Source organism: Tinamus guttatus, unplaced genomic scaffold (genome assembly GCF_059628265.1).
Source record: "Tinamus guttatus ecotype Peru unplaced genomic scaffold, ASM5962826v1 Tinamus_guttatus_pri_ptg000209l, whole genome shotgun sequence".
Lineage (NCBI taxonomy): Eukaryota > Metazoa > Chordata > Aves > Tinamiformes > Tinamidae > Tinamus > Tinamus guttatus.
Genome location: NW_028288743.1, coordinates 1527677 through 1541086, shown reverse-complemented (window position 1 = coordinate 1541086; position 13410 = coordinate 1527677). Strand labels below are relative to the sequence as shown.

The 13410-nt window shown below is 40.0% G+C and overlaps 1 protein-coding gene across 1 annotated transcript in view; it reads left to right on the top strand.

Annotated features, from left to right (window-relative positions):
- Positions 1–1035: 1035 nt before the first annotated feature.
- LOC104580256 (macrophage mannose receptor 1) overlaps positions 1036–13410 on the top strand; it is a 57198-nt gene continuing 44823 nt past the window's right edge. Inside the window, exons 1-5 of the mRNA XM_010227726.2 lie at positions 1036–1096; positions 3821–4222; positions 5592–5765; positions 10236–10400; positions 12393–12506. Of these exons, the coding sequence (XP_010226028.2) occupies positions 1036–1096; positions 3821–4222; positions 5592–5765; positions 10236–10400; positions 12393–12506 (916 nt within the window). The remainder of the gene's footprint in view (positions 1097–3820; positions 4223–5591; positions 5766–10235; positions 10401–12392; positions 12507–13410) is intronic.

The following is a 13410-nucleotide window of genomic DNA, read 5'->3' as shown; positions in this document are numbered from 1 at the left end:
CTAAAAAAAGGTTGAATTTAATTTATCAGAGCTCAGAAAATGCAGAAATATTTAAAGAAAGTTTTTTTTTTATCAAACATGCAAGATTCTCAGTGAATTTACTCACAGAGGCAAGAAATCAGGCTCAGACTCTCACTGTTAAATAATCTAACATGAACCTGAGCGTATACAAGCCAAATAATAATAGTAAACTTGTTTTAAAATGTTGTGAAAGTCAGTGTTTACAGATGTAAAACTAATTGCACATAGCAGATGACGAACAAAAAACAAGTAAATTCATGCATTGCATGTTTTCATCAAAACATACTATAATGCTCTGTGTCCTGAAATTAGTGCCTAGTTAAAGCTTTTAGGTCTGTGCATGCTCTCTGGCTTTCCCTTTTCATCCCCTAAATCCCATGCTGCACCATCCATAGTGCTGGAGAGCAAGGCTGTCATTTCCCACCCTATGCTCTGCTTTTTGGCTACACCGCAGTTGTCTTGTCCCACTAGGGAAATGTCAGTTAAGGCAAGGTTTTCACACAGGGCAGGTGTGAAGGGGCAGGAGGAACACCCGCAACCCCCATTTCCAAAAGTGGCTCTCTCCTAGTTCTGCAGTGTTTACGCACACAAGCAACCTGATGGTCTATGTACACAAGCTTAGATTTTATTTGCAATCTGTGGTCATCTCTAAAGGAAAGGAGGTAAACATCCTGCTCTTTCAGCACAGGTTTGACATTGCTGCTATTCTCTGTCCTCCCTGGAGGGCTAATTTTCTTGGAAAAAACAGAAAGTGACCCACATGCCACTGTTGCAGGGGGAATGCAAACCCTCCTCACAGCTATCACCTGCATGTGTGGGGAAGGAGGCTTTTCACTGAGAAATCAGCTTAGGAAAGCAAAGTTTGAGCAGCGAATTCCTGTTATTTCAAAACACCCCATGTGACAGGATATTTCCTTATCATTTGGAGCCCAGAGCCTTCCCCGATCCATCAGCCCTCCACGAGCCGGCAGAGCTGCCCGCCCGGACCCCTGTCCTCAGCCCCGAGCCTCGGCCATGGCTCCCTGTCTACTCCTGGCTCTCCTCGCACTTGCTCCTTGCGCTTCGCCGCGGCTGGGTAAGTGCTGCAAGCGGGGAGCGACCTGCCGGGAGAGGGGAGCGAGGGCCCCAGCGCTGCCCTCGCCCCCGGGCTGGGCGCAGCTCGGCGAGGCGCCCGCGCAAGTGGCCCTCAACCGCGGGGAGACTTGGGCGGCCATTTTAACCCCTTCGCCACCGCCTGAGGGGAGCCCGGCTGCGCCGCGGCGCCGCGGGCGGCCGAGGGAGGGTCCGCGGGGAGGCGGGTGCCGTTTTGCTCCCTCGGCCGCCGCTTCTCCCTCCGCGGCTCTCGCGGACCGGCGAAGCGCCCGTGTGGGCGCCCAGGCTCCCGGCTGCTCCCGCCTCCAGGTGGGGCTGGTCCCGCCGCGCCTCAGTTTGCCGGGTCGCCGGTGGTGGGAATTTCGCGTGTCACTTCTTGATTTACACCTGGGTAACCATGAAAGCCCCCGAGGAAATGACTGATTAGACTTTAGCTGGGACAGTTTGCGGGAAAGGTGCTAGCGGTTTTCTGGAGTGGGTTGTAACAGCGAGGTGAGTCGACTCTTGCTCCTGGTTGGTTCCTACACGCTTTGAAGAACCTCCTCCCAGAAGTTCTTGTAAGCTTCATTAAAGAGTTATTCCCCTAGAAATTGCCATAATGCGAAGTACCGAGATTGCAGGACTCAGGACCGTGCTGCTGGGGAGCTTTGTGGCACCACCTGCAGCTTGGTGGGAGGGAGAGGAAATCCCGTAGATACAGCGCAGTTACTCCTGGTCCTGCTGCCTCCGTTCTGCCCTGCTCCCCGTGCCAGGTTTGGCGGCCACACGCCGCTAACGGGGCGTGCTGGGGGCCTCGGGTGTTGTGTCCAGCGCTGCTCACCCGCGGTGCTGCCGGTCTGCCCGAGCCCTCTGCCAATAGCTGCGTGGTGCCTACGCGCTGCGAACACCTTGCGAAGGGGCACTCAGGAAAGACGCGTGTTTTAGTTGGGATTTCTTGTTTGTTTGTTTTCCCCCGTTGGCCATGTCTTTCTATTCGGCTTTCCAGCCTTCTCTCAGCAGCCACTGCTCTGCAGCATTTCATGTTTAGACATCACAATCCAGGCTTTTCCGTTTAGTTTAGACAACTTTGGGGCACCTTTTTAACATATGTTACATCCTCTCTTTTAGCACCTTAGGTTGCATAAGGCACAGAGTGTTGTTTTTGGCCAAAAATACAATTTCAGCAGTTTGGATTATCAGGCAGTGTTTTCCACCGTTGTGAAAATGCCTGACGTTTCTCCTCTTTTCTCTTTGAAAAAGGTCTCAGGAAAAGGATAGTTGCAAGCTTTGCATATCAGTTTACAGAACCATTGTACTAAATGTTGGTAGAAAAGCATCATAAAAAAAAGTTATCACCAACAGTGATAATTATACATTTCCTCGTATTGTCTGTGAGTAAAACCGATTGGCAGAAGGCAACAATTTCTATCTCCAGTGCTCATCAGTTTTACACTACTTCCTAGTAAACTGGAAGCTGAAGGACAGAAGAAGGAAACTGAACCATGGGTGAGATAAGTCTAGGTCAGCTCTTTCACTGCAGCAGAGGTTATTTGTTACTAGGTTATCCTTCTGTAGAGAAGTGTGATCACTTCCACCTTGGAGCCTCAGCAAAGAGGGGAAAATATTCTGTGGTTAGTCTGGTTTCCCCTTAAATATTTCTACAGTTTAGAATTTAATTTGGTAATCCTGCAATAAAATTATGTTTTAGTTAGTTTGAATGTGGAAAGTTGTAAAAATTACCATTTCTCTTTCCTAGACTCTAATCCAGTCAAAGTACCTGTACAGCAGGTTAAGTTATGGGATGTGGTATCAGAATGGACTAAGTTACTATTCGAAAATGTATCTCAAGGAAATTAAAAAGAGAAAGAGAAATCCCTCAGTCTTTGGTCAAGACCAACTCAGAAAAGTTACACTCTCTATCAGACCTGGATAAATGATTCTAAAAAGGTTTCTAGGGGTTGAAATTTTGACATAAAGCTTAAAATGTGAAAATGCGTGAAAATGTGAAGCACCATTTATGAATGGGGAGGAATAATTTCGGGAGCTAGGGACAGCATCATAGATTCTCATTAGTCATTAAGACCAGTATCTGGTGATGATAATACAATTCCCACTCAGTATTTCATTCAGAATGGAAAAATGTAAGGAAGGAGAAAGAAATCACGCATTAGTGCAGTTGAGTGAGAAATGAATATGCTGTACTAGACTTGCAAGTAGCTTGTGGATAAAGCGTCAAAAAAAAAGTCTTTCCATTAGTTAAAATGTTAAGAGTTTTAGCAGAGCTCATGTGAGCAGAACTCCCCACCACGGGGAAACTGGCAGCTGGAGCCTGTGATGCCTGGTGTGCTCCTAGGTGAGATTTGTGTTGGGATCTGCATGTGCTCCCTTGTTTCAGTGATTCTTGTGGGTGTGCCTTGTCATAATACCAGAAGTGTATTTTTTTCCCTTTAGTTTAACCCACGATTTAAAACTTTAGGAAACAACAGATCTACATGTTTACTGAATTTCACTTTTAAACACAGTTTGTTTCAGTGATGAAAATAGTTAGAATGTCCTCAAATCTGAACTAGTTGCGCTCTGGGTGCAGACTTTAATGGGTGTCAGCCTCAAAATGATTGCTAGGCAGCTGATAAGATTTAAAGTGTTTCATTCGTATTTGATTTAGATGGTACATAAGATTACTTCAAACCCATCGATTCTAATTTTCTTTTTGTTTTTCATGTTACAGATACCAGCATCTTTTTAATATATAATGAAGATCACAAGCGCTGTGTGCTGGCTCAGAGCTCTAGTTCGGTCACTACTGCTCCTTGCGTTCAAGACAACGAGTCACAAAAATTCAGGTGGGTCTCAGATCACCAGCTGATGAGCGTAGCACTGAAACTGTGCTTGGGAGTGCCGTCGAAGAAGGACTGGGTTCCCATCACCCTGTACCCCTGTGACAAGGCTAGTGAACTTCAGCGATGGGAATGCAGAAACGAGACCCTTTTTGCAATCCAAGGGGAAGATTTGTATTTCAACTATGGGAACGGACGGGAAAGGAATATTATGCTGTACAAGGGATCTGGTTTGTGGAGTAGGTGGAAAGTCTACGGCACCACAGATGATCTGTGTTCTCGAGGCTATGAAGGTAAAGTTCTGCAAATTAATTTCTGTATTTCAAGCTCATTTCTATATTTATCTAATTAAAGTATTTTGTAGTGTGGAAGAATTTCTTTGGTCTTGTTAGTGATCACTGAGTAAGACTGTTGGTGAGATTGGCAATACTTGAGTGTGTGATTTGGGGAGGGGGAGGGCACTGGATCATTCTCTCTCTCTCGCTCTCGCTCTCTTCCCCTCTACTTCTCATGCCTCCTTTGCTCTCTTCCCCTCTACTTCTCATGCCTCCATTTTTTTTTTTTTTTTTTTTTGGTTGTCAAAGTCAGATTCCGAAAATTACTTAGCCATACAAGGTAGTGATTCACCTGGAGGAGAAAAAACACCTGTGGTTGCATGGAACATGCATATAACCATATGGAATGCATGATGAAAGCTTTTATTATTTACATCTGTTCAGAAAGAGTTGGTGTGAACACAGTCTGATCATGTTTTTTTTTTTTTTTTCCTTTGAGGAGCAAATATGAATATTTATGGATTTAATTAACTTTTGATCCCTTCAGCTCCAATTCACTGAAGATGCCATGCTAGGTGTTTGAAGCGAGTCTCTGCATTGGCACTGATGGGTTAAAGAAATAGGATGCTTTAAATTGTTGAATTTTAAATTGTTACCTGTAATGCACACAAACATATATGCGTGTGAGTAGGTATGTGTGTGCATATATACATTTATGGTTACAGTAAGTATCTGTGAATACGTTTGGCTTCCCATTTAGCATCCTTTGATAACCAGGAATAGGCACAGAGGGAGGGAAGGATGTATTTGCTAGGGCTTAAGCAAGCCACGTACGTACATAACACGTGCACACACAGCACAGCTACTTCAATTCTTCTTCAGCTACTTCAATTAGCCACTCTGGCCAGTTTCTGGTGAAGCAAAAATTGCATTTAGATGCAAATGGAAAATTTATTTGGGTGTAGAATAATGGTATAATACCTTTGAGGTAAACACCTACCAAGTTTATAACTGCATGCTGTTTCCCATCAAAAACTGCCTGCAATTAATTGAGTCTGGTATTAACATGGAATCAGCAGTAGTTTGGGATTAGAAAGTCAACTGCTTGCTTTTATGGACTTTATGTTCTCAGTGGCTATACATGTAAATTTTAACACAGGAATATGCTTGTCTTGATTCGGTCAATTCTGACTAACATCTTGCTTAAGCGACACAAAACTTGTTTCATTGTTGGGTATCAGGTTAGAGCTAGAGCGTAAAGTTGCCTGTATCTCCCATTGCTAGTGCAGTTTGTAGACTAAGCTAGCAAGCTCTGCTTGCTATAATATGGTCAGAAAGCTGAACTGGCACCTGCTTACATATTTTTAAAAATATTATGTCTCCCTAGATACTTACACAGTGAAAGGAAATGCCAATGGAGCACCTTGTGTTTTTCCTTTTAAGTTTGGTGGTAAATGGTATGCTGACTGCACAGATGTTGGCAGATCAGATGGCTGGTTCTGGTGTGGGACCACTTCAGACTTTGACGTTGACAGGATATATGGATTTTGCCCCATGAAATGTAAGTTCTCTGCAAATCTACTGTGCTCTGTTATTCAAACCTGGAAATATTATTGTCCTTATCATATGCTTTACTGTACAAAGTACAATTTGAATTGTGTTTTCCTGTCTCCGCAGAGCTTTTATCTTTTTAGGAACTACTTAGATATGTGAATATAGGGTTCAGCATAAAAATGTCATTGCGCCAACTTACAGCAACTGTCATCACGCCAATTACTTAACCACAAAGTTAATTAGAAGTGAAGATACTACATTTTGTATGTAAAAGGCTGTGCAGAAGTTTATGCAGCACAGCTGGAATCTAGAATATAACTTAATTGCAAAGGAAGACTAATTTGTAGGAATGAGTTGCCCCGGCAACTCAAAGCAGCTCAAATTAGGACTTTTTTACTATTTTCCAGTATTTCCCAAATATAGTCATATGCTCCAAAGCTTGGGGTTCCATAGTTGTGTAATTAAAAACACAAGAAGCATTCACATTTTGCCTTTGAATCTAAGAGTTTTAGCTGTAGTGTTATTTTAATGCAGAATTTTACAGAAGTGATATTATTACTTTGAGTAAATTTGTGTCATGTGTTTGTATGGATTTGAATTATTTTGGTTTCTAAATATTTGAATAAAGTTTCTTTCAACTCTGGTAAAGCACCTACAAAGCACTTTGTCTTTAAGCCGCTGCTTTTCCTGTCATGCTGAGATAGGTGGCACTTCTCCCTCCCCTCTTTGTTATTGTAGCTTTCCTGTGAAGCACCAGCTGACCACAGTCAGAGCCCAAGAGAAAAATGTTTCTTGTTTGATGTGAAGAAAATGGAGTGGATTGATCTTAACTGCTCTGATGATGAAATGTTGGCACCCTTGTATGATTTACAAGAATTGATGCTTTCCTTATTTCAGGAAAAAAAAAGATATGCTCTGTTTTTCTATGACAGTACTATTCTCAAGATATTAAGTGACTTTGAGAATATCAATCCCATGAATAGAGCAAGACCAACATAAATATATGCTACCTGTATAACATGCTTTCAGTAAAACAAATAGGAGACATCATTAAAATTGTGTTTAGTTCTTTGGCATAATTCAAGGAAATCCATTCGGATGACTGTGATTGTTTTTGGAAAAAGCTGCTTTATGCTGATTGCCTACATGTTTCCTTCCTGATTCTGCAGCACCGACTATAAAATATTCAAGTTTGTGTCATATATTTTAGTTAGAGACAGGCCTGGATAGCAGAAGTTTTAATTAGTCCTGACTATGACAGAGGAGTTCATTGTATCTAAGAGTGACAATTAAATTAGTTTCAGCAGCATTTTTTAAATTGTCAGGGAAAGCAAAGGTGCTGATACGAAAATGCGTTATGCAAAGTATTATAGCCTTTCCTCCGGGAGCTCAGTCACGCAGAGAAATTACCATGATTGAAAGTCACTTTTTTTCATCGTGAGCCAAACCTACTTGAAGGGCGCTAAGTCTCTCTGCATGGGCAGTTACTATTGCTCAACGGAAGTGTAGAACTTTGACTAGGGTGGGTAACATAACTGTGAGTATGAGCCATTATTTTAGTGCTTTAAAAAGAAATACTTAAATCCGAAAGAAAAATACAGAGGATTTTTATTACTAAAAGCAGTTTTTAATAGCCTAGGAAACACTCATGATTTACAGGTTGTACTGTGTCTTCTTGCATTGTATGTATACTGCAATGTAAAGTAGGTTTTGAGGAGGAAAACGGGTTGCTCAATACAAGATCATCAGGAGAGCTAGTCATGAGGAGCATCTTTAGCTATATTCAAGTTGACAAAAATCTATTAAGACACTTTTTTGATCAATTGGACAACCTAGAATTTCTCTGAAATGTTTAGAGAGTCTTACAAAAAATGCACAAAACTTGCAGCTGACTAGGAAGGAAAGGAAATTGGGTGCAGGGCATGAGGAAGAATTTGAGTAGTCACTGGTGATGTCTACCTTCATGCATTCATGCACAACGCATTCATTTTTTATAGCAGCTCTTTCCCCCATGTCCAAATTTCAGGATATTCTGAAGGATTTTTTAATTGTGTTTTTTCATCTGACTCAAAATGCCTGGTTTGTAATTGGTCAGCCAAGTTTTATGGGATGGTTATTATTCTTACTTCTGGAACTCCTAATCTGACTTTGAGGCTCCCAATTTTATCTAGCAAACAGAAAAGGAGGAGCACTATAGGAAAAGAGATTTAGATGAGGCTAAGCATGTGAAGAAAATTTAACATACTTTAGAGCTTTTTGCTATTGACAGTGCATCTTTACCTACTATATTAAAACTCATGTGGATTATAGTGTCTTTATTATGGGATTAGATGCATTTCCACATTCAGCAGAAATGCTCTATTCCAACATGAAAATTCTGTTGCCAATTTTTTGAATATAAGTGCAATAAATATTGGCATTGGGCAGGGCTTTCCTAAACCCTTCTATAAATGTGATCTTGTCCATCATAGGCTGCGCCTGAAATTCAGTGTGTTGGGTTTTTGTTTGTTTCTATTTTATTTTAAAGACTGAGAATTTTTGAGGACAAGAATTAAATCTTATGTCTTACTATATTTTTGGGACTTTGATAATAGTTCCTACTGGAAATAGCTAGTTTTCACTAACCTCAGCATATACAAAAATTGCATGCTGAATTTGTCTGTGGAGGGATGAAGTTGAGCTTTTTATTCTCTTTCCAGTTATTACAAGTGCGGTTTAATATTAATTTAGTTCAGATGTTAAAATACAGTTCCAGAAAAGTGATTCCTCTTCTGGTTTCTCTGGGAATACAAATGACGGTGGCTTTAAATGGTAGCATCTAGCCACTCAGAAATGCTGCTCTATCAAGGTAGTTGACTTCACAGAACTCAAGCATTTTGGAAATAAATTTTTGAAGGTTAAGAACTGAACTTTGATTTTTATGAAAGACCACAGCTCTACAGATGAGCCCTTTTGAAAGTCACTCATAAGTTAAGTGACTTGCAGGAGGGAAGTGATAATAGTAACGAGGACAAGTAGATGCCACCAATGCAGAACAATAAGAAGCCAAAAAGGTCAGAGCCAATTTATTTAGCAAATTTGAGATTTTAATATTTTTGCAATCTCAACTTCACCTTATGCTTATTGTGCTTGTGCGCACGAATTTATGGTCTTGTAGAACACAACGTACCAAAGAAATTTTAGTAGTAGGTAGTCATGAATATTTTGGGTGGGAATTGGTTTACGGATGATATTAAAGTTCCCATTTTGAGTTAAATGTCAATATAACCATAGACTATGTTTATTTTTTGTTGTGTAAGGCTAACTTGAAAAGAAGCACTTCATATTATCGGTAGGCTATCAGATTTAATACAGGAAAAAGTGGAACTGATTACTGACCTGCTGACATTTAACATGTACCATCTTTTGTCTGGAGTTTTGTTTATTGTACTGTTTTCCTCTTATTTGCATACTAAAGTTTTGTGAGCTCTCTGAAGTCGGAAAAGACCTATTTCTCTCAAATTTTTCATAGCTTGCAACTTGAGAAGATCTGCTGCAGGAATTTCAGTTCTTTCCTTGTGGTCAGCCATGTACTGTGACGTCCAGTATACTCTGCTTTTGTCATGCAGTTTTAATCTCTTTCTGAAGAGCTGTTCAGTGCCTCTCGTAGGGTCCATGCTTGGCAGAGCGCTGTCTGTGTTGCTTGCTGTGGAGACACAACTGATGGGAGCCAGGAGAAGCTGTGATGGCCTCTCTTGTAGCAGACCAAGCAATGTGATATCTACTGAGGTCACTCCTAATGCTGGGCCCTGCTGGAAGACCCTTCCACGGTTTGATATGGGCCACATCCTTCCATTCCTGGTTGAGGTATTCAGGAGAAGGTGCCGTGCTGTGTCAGACAGGGCCTAAGACAGTGCGGGAACAGTGGGAGAGTACAAGAAGGATGCTGAAAATCTAAGTTTTGCATTCAGCACTCGTTGGGATTTGGAAGATTGAAATGCAAAGTAGCTGTTAAAATACCTCTACTGCAGTGAGAATGTCAATAGTCACTCAGCATAGTACCAAAATTTGAAAAATGAAGGGGTGCTTCTTAGTTTGGAACAGTAGTCAGCCTGAGGCACACCTTGAGTCTCACGTGTTTTTAAGCCTATTTTTTCCTTCCATAGTGACAAATCACCTATTATTATTATTGTTCGTGTGACTTTAGCTACTCATCTTCTATCCTGAACACCAGCTTTGTTCTACCGGAGAAAACGGTGTGACTCTGTGTCATTACCTGTGTTTTGCCCAGCCCTGCTGCTGCTGTTTAGCTCTGACAAAGATTTACTAACACATTAGGGAGCTCAGGACTCCTTCCAAATCAGTTCTCTATTCCAGTGTTTAGGTTTGTATATTTTTGCTGTGTGGTTTATTCTACATATTATCGATATATTATTCTACATATTATTCTGCATCAGTCTTAGTAATTGGTTACAGTGTTTCCTTTTTCTTCCTACAGTTAATAGTATTGATTCGTTGTGGAAAACTGATCCTTTAACAAATGTCCAGTACCAGATAAACTTCGACACTGCTCTGAAATGGCACCAGGCAAGAAAAAGCTGTCAACAGCAGAAGGCAGAGTTATTAAGCATCACTGAGTTGCATGAGCAAACATACCTGGCAGGTAGAGTAATACTGTCCATCAGCTGCTTTAAAAAGTGTTTTACTGCAACCATGACACGCATATCCCACATGAAATTAGATACTCCGTTCAGTTCAATTAGTAGAATTAAAATGCTATCTTGAACAGCTCACCTGGAAACACTCAAGAAAGATAATGATTATTTTACACTGAATTAATATTCTTAGAAATTTACAATAGCTTAAAAATACAGCAATTAAGTGATGCAAACAATAAAGAAAGAAGGTTAGAATGCTGGGAAAGGTCCAGTAGTTTTCAAATCAAAGACTCAGGTATCAAGATTACATTTCTTTATATTTGTGTATTCTAGTAATCATTTTCACATAGTTTTTAAAGCTGCCTTTGTCATCAGTGTGTGCTAAAATACCAAAAGGAAATACAAACAAACAAACACTAATAAATCAGAAGGATTTAAAACAGCTTGCTTTATTCTCAGTCTGCTGTTCATTTTTTTCTTGTTAAATTCGATTTCAAATTTCTCTTCACAGAAAATTCAGTCCTGAATTCTGGCTTGGATGTATTTACATTTGGAAATGAAGCAATGTCCTTTTTACAGACATAAGTAGTCCACTAATGTCTTTGTTAGGAGGTAGAATAGAAAATATTTTGACTATGTTACATCAATTGGATTTTTTTTTCTATGCCATAAGGTATATGCTGTAATTTATAAATTCAGAGAATGACTGGTCTTTTGGTAAATATAACTTTAATGCTATGTACTGTCTGTTCTGTCTAAACTTTTGTTTTCAGTTTAAGAATTTGGTCAAAACACGGGTTGTTCTTTTACTAAGTGTGATGAAATTGTTGTTAAAAAGAAAGCACAGTGGAGCAGTCTGGCACTGAAATCTAGCAATGAGTCATTAGTAGGTGTGTTTAGTTACATCTAGTATTTATTGCTGCCAAATATATATGTGAAAAGCAGCTTTTCATTCTACAGAAATCCTGGCAGAACCAAGACCTCCTGTCACACTCAGTTCTTCCACAGAAAACGAAGTTGTGGTTAAGACTGGAACACATCAATGTGTTGGTGCCAAATCAGGCTCTGTGTGGTGTGGCATTCCAGCCCTTTCCAGTGCTAAACTACCTTGCTACAAAATTATATATACAAAATTATGTATTTGTATGTCAAGACATCATCAGTAAGATCAGAAATAAATATATATCATGCAGTGCAGTAATATATTAATTTTAAAAAAATAGCAGTCATCCAGCCAGTCTTCCAAGCCTTACAGGTAAGGCAGAGACAGACAGTTGATTAATAGCTCCTATAAATACTGCTGGAGAATTCAGCAGGACCATGCATGAGCATGATGCTGTTTCTGAATGATTTTTAGAACTGGAACAATAAATTAGAACTAGATTTGGGATGCTGACTTCTAATTTTTCCTAGCGTTGGCTAAAGAAGTTAAATCAGATGAGTGTGAAGAAAGGAGAAGATGCATTGTAAAAAAAAAAAAAACAGCTATTTGGAATGATCTTACTTTAATATAGTTTTAATAAAATGTTAACTTTTTTGTTGCAGTAGTTTGTAAATTTTGAACTCTCCACTTATATGTTTTATTGGAAAAGAAAATATGTGGACAGTAGGAAATTATTCACATTTGCCTTGGGGAAAATTTTGTTTTTATGACCGTCATGCAACTTTATCAATTTTATGTTTTGTAATTCTGGAAAATGAGAGATTTGTTTTATATTTATGATAATCAGTTACAAAGAACATGTATAAATGTTCTATTGTTTTTGATTCTAGCAAAATCCTCACACCTAGAATTCTGAAAACTAAAACCTAAAGGGAGCCATGTAAGACCACATGTACCGGTTTAGCATTCCCACTCAACTCTAGTTAAAAGTTGTTAGAACTTGTACTTGGTCAAAGGAGAAGCAAATGGCTGCTGGACTTCAGCTCTCAAGTTTTAAGAAAGAATTTGCCCTCACTATGCACTTCCAGTATTTCTCTTTGTCTTTGTTATCTAGGTTTGACTGGCAGAATGACTTCTGCTCTCTGGTTTGGTCTTAACAGCTTGAATTTCAACAGTGGATGGCAATGGGTTGGTGGTGCTCCTTTTAGATACTTAAATTGGGTGCCAGGTAAGGATTGTTTTTGTTTAAAAGGCAAAAATCTGGTCTTAATGGAATGCATTTCTTTTCTAGTACTCTGTTCTCCTACATTTATTGAACTTGTTTTGTTGTTGAAAGATTCTGGCTGTGGGTATAAACACTCTTCATATGTACAGAATAAATCTAATGCTATAATTCTATTCAGCTGTGAGATTACACTGTTCTGTAATTTTCTTTTTAAAGTTTCTTTCCTTTCTAGTTTGTTTTGGTTAATTATATTTTCATTTTCTGATGAATCTACCCATGGCAGTAAAATGGATAAAACTGGACATTTTAGGCGAGTCTGCTCTGAAGCAGGAAAAAAAAAACTACTCCACACCTGTAGCTCCAGTGCTGAACTCTGGTGCCCCTATTGAAAATCTATAGTTTCCTGTGCCATCTCTATAGGTAGTGGTGAGGTTCTTCTCTGGTTGACTTCTTGGAATGCCTGTGTTCAGGTGATTTGGAGCAGAACCCCAGGAGGAGCCCTTGCCCGCACTGTCTATTCAGGCAGCCTCTGGAGACTGGGCTGTTAGCTTAGATGTATATCTCTGAAGTTAGGTGCCGTGAATGCTCCTCTGCATCTTCACTAAGTAAGCGCATCATGTGTATTTAATAGGCAGTAACCAGGGTGTGTAAGTGCACGCTGAACCATACATGCTACACAGTGACTTATGTAGATAAACCCAAAGCTGCATTTCTGGTGGACAAACTTCTCGTGCAGCTTAAAGCTTGAAGGGTAAATCAAACCATTTTATAAATAGCTCTCCAAAGGAGAGAGCACACAAGGCAAGCAGATGGGCTCAACTGAAAGTTGCTGTGATGCTATTCATAGATCAGTCTTACAAGTGCACTGGTGAGGATCTGCATGTCACAAAAAGAGGTGGAGAGCTCT